This window comes from Chenopodium album, chromosome 9, assembly GCF_948465745.1.
Source record: "Chenopodium album chromosome 9, dcCheAlbu1.1, whole genome shotgun sequence".
In the NCBI taxonomy this organism is placed as follows: Eukaryota; Viridiplantae; Streptophyta; class Magnoliopsida; order Caryophyllales; family Amaranthaceae; genus Chenopodium; species Chenopodium album.
The window spans coordinates 16,836,805-16,839,702 of NC_137842.1; the positions used below are offsets into that span (position 1 = coordinate 16,836,805).

The window sequence follows — 2,898 nt, forward strand, 5'->3', positions numbered from 1 at the left end:
AATAATGAGTAATGAACCATAGGTTGGATAATACAGAATAATTTCCTCCAATCCCCTATTTCAAAAACCCCCCAATTTCAATTTTTTTCCATTAACCCTAATTTGAAAATTCAATTGAGAATTTGTGTCAATTAAAAGGCAAATTAGATATACATTATCTTTAATTGAGTTTGCCAAATAATTTTGCTTTTTCTCTCGCCTTGAATCGATTGAAATGAAGTGATTAGGGCTCCACAGCTGAAGATTCTAGTTGAAAAGTTTGATAAGGTATTGCTACTCCCGTTCAAAAAAAAAAAAAAGTATTGATACTCAAATTCTTTTATGTTTTTATGGTAGTTTTTTTTTTAAAAAAAAAATTAAATAATAGTATTCTCAAAACTCGTCATTTATATGGTAGTTCTTCGCATAATTTCGAATAGTAATAAAGTTTGACAAACATATACTCCCTCTGTTAATAGTTATGTGCAACTTTGAAGGGCATTACGGATACCAAGGCAAAAGATGGAGGGCAAAGATTAGAGGGAGTTAAGTGACTTAATTAATAGGAGTGGAGAGCGAAAGTTGGTCCCCCCCCCACTTGCAAATATGGAGGGGAAATCAAATTGTTTTGGAGGGGTTTCCCCCCCCCCCCCCCCAATTTTTCACAAAAAATTTGAATTTGGGAATTTTAAACTTCCCTCTAACTTTTTTTTTTAAAAAAAGGAAGTTAAACTTCCTAAATTTATGATCATCATTTCAGTATGTATGAGGCTTATAAATAGCAGCCTCCAATATTCATGAAGCATTCAATGCTTCACATTAAATACACAACCATGTTTGTTCAAAAGATGGTTCAAAACAGCCAAAAGTTAGCACTAATTACACACGTTTAGCCCACATTAAACCCAAAAAATTACTCCTAATCTAAAATTAGTGCTACACATAATTAGTCTTCATATCATCATTGCATCATCTTGAGGGCAGGATCATCTAATAAAAAACCTTCACCAGCCCACCCCCTCACCATCTACAGCAATCTGCAAGTTCAAACAGCAAACAGAAGACATGGGAGACATAGACGAAGACCCTTTTTTCGACATTGATCACTTAATTACAGAAGAAGAAATGGCAGATTTGTACTATGAGTATGAAGAACAGATGCAAGATGCTGACTTTTAGGGGTACAACTCAGACAATGAGAACATGCAAGAAGAGGAAGAAGAAGAATAGTCAAGCATAAACAACAACAATCAAACTCAGCAAGATGAAATTCAAGCATCATTGTTTGAAGAAGGGACTCTCCAACCAAATAGAAAACAACTCAACATGCATCAAAAAAGGGAGATAGTTGATGCAATGCTTGTGAAAATGCAAGATAGTAACTTACCAAGAGGCTACAAGGTGGAATTAGTAATCAAATTCAAGGTTCACAAATCAACAATCACAAGAATTTTCACTGATATAAAAAAGCAGATGGCAGAAGGGAATTTGATTGATGTCAGGTCCAAAAAGATAGGCAGGACAGGTCCAAAGCCAAGGGAATTTTTTGATGAATTCCTACAGTCAGTCCCACTACACTTAAGGCAGACAGAAAGATCATATGCTGCAGCATTCAATATTTCACATGTAACTCTTCATTATTTGAAGAAAAGGGGGAGAATCAGAATACACACAGCAAGCAGTAAGCTAGCACTGACTTCAGATCACAAGGTTGTAAGAATGAAGTGGATTTTGTCTCACATAAACCCAATCCAAGGAAATGAGAACCCCACATTTGATGACATGAAATATGCAATCCACATTGATGAGAAATGGTTTTATCTCAACCCAGATAAAAGGAGATTCTATCTACAACCAAGTGAGGAAGATCCCTATATGGCTCAACAATCAAGAAGGTTCAAATTAAAAGCTATGTTCATGGCCATTATAGGGAAACCTCTTTATGGGAGAAATGGGGAACTCCTACATGATGGGAACCATTCACACAGAAAGAAAGGGCAAAGAAGTCAAGTAAAAACAGACCAGCTGGCACAATGGTCACAAAACCACTTCAAAATGTGAATAGAGAGGCAATAAGAGACATGTTAATTAACAAAGTCATCCCAACAGTAATGGAAAAATGGCCAGAAAGTTTGCCCAAAAATATGGTCATTTAGTGGGATAATGCAAGGCCACATCAAATACCAAGAGATGAAGAGTTCATTACAGCAACACAAGCACATGGATTCAATATTGAGTTTGTTTTCCAACCAGCACAATCAACAGATTTGAATGTGTTGGACTTAGGTCTGTTCAGATCAATTCAGTCTTTGCAATATCAGTCTTTTCCAAAGAATGTAGATGAGCTTGTTGAAAAGGTTATTGAGTCTTATAACAATTTCAAATCAGAAGTAAACAAGTACATTTGGGTGACTTTATTAAGATGCATGATCAAAATACTTAAGGCAGGGGGAGGAAAAAAGTACAAAATCCCACATATGAACAAGAAAAAGTTGAAGAATCTTGGCATTCTGCCAAATCAGATTGAAGTGGACAGGAGTATAGTTTTGGAAGCTGTGGAATACTTGAACACTATGTTCAGGCCAGCACCCCAGGGAAATCAAGAAGCAGAAACAGAAGACATGGAGGTAGATGCAGAATAGTTACAAAGAGACACAGAAGATAACCAAACACTACCACACATAACCACTTAGGAGTCAACAATGCTAGGTTTAATTTCTCCTTTGTTTAGTTTTTTTTTTTTTTTTTGTACCAATCAATAGGTGGTTAGGTGTATTTTGTATGTAGGTAATTGAAACAAACATCAAAGGCAGTGATGGTTTAGTTCTAGTGCACATGTAACATGCTTTTTGTAGCCATATTTTGAAGTTAATGAAATGAATCAATCAGGAGATATTTTTTTTTTTAAACACAACTCTT

General features: G+C 35.5%; 1 protein-coding gene across 1 annotated transcript; it reads left to right on the forward strand.

The window, feature by feature from the left end:
• Positions 1-1,305: 1,305 nt before the first annotated feature.
• Positions 1,306-2,621, forward strand: LOC145557485 (uncharacterized). Its single transcript, XM_081618664.1, has 2 exons — positions 1,306-1,989; positions 2,136-2,621. Exons 1-2 carry the CDS (start codon positions 1,306-1,308, stop codon positions 2,619-2,621), a joined length of 1,170 nt encoding a protein of 389 aa, XP_081474790.1.
• Positions 2,622-2,898: the final 277 nt, after the last annotated feature.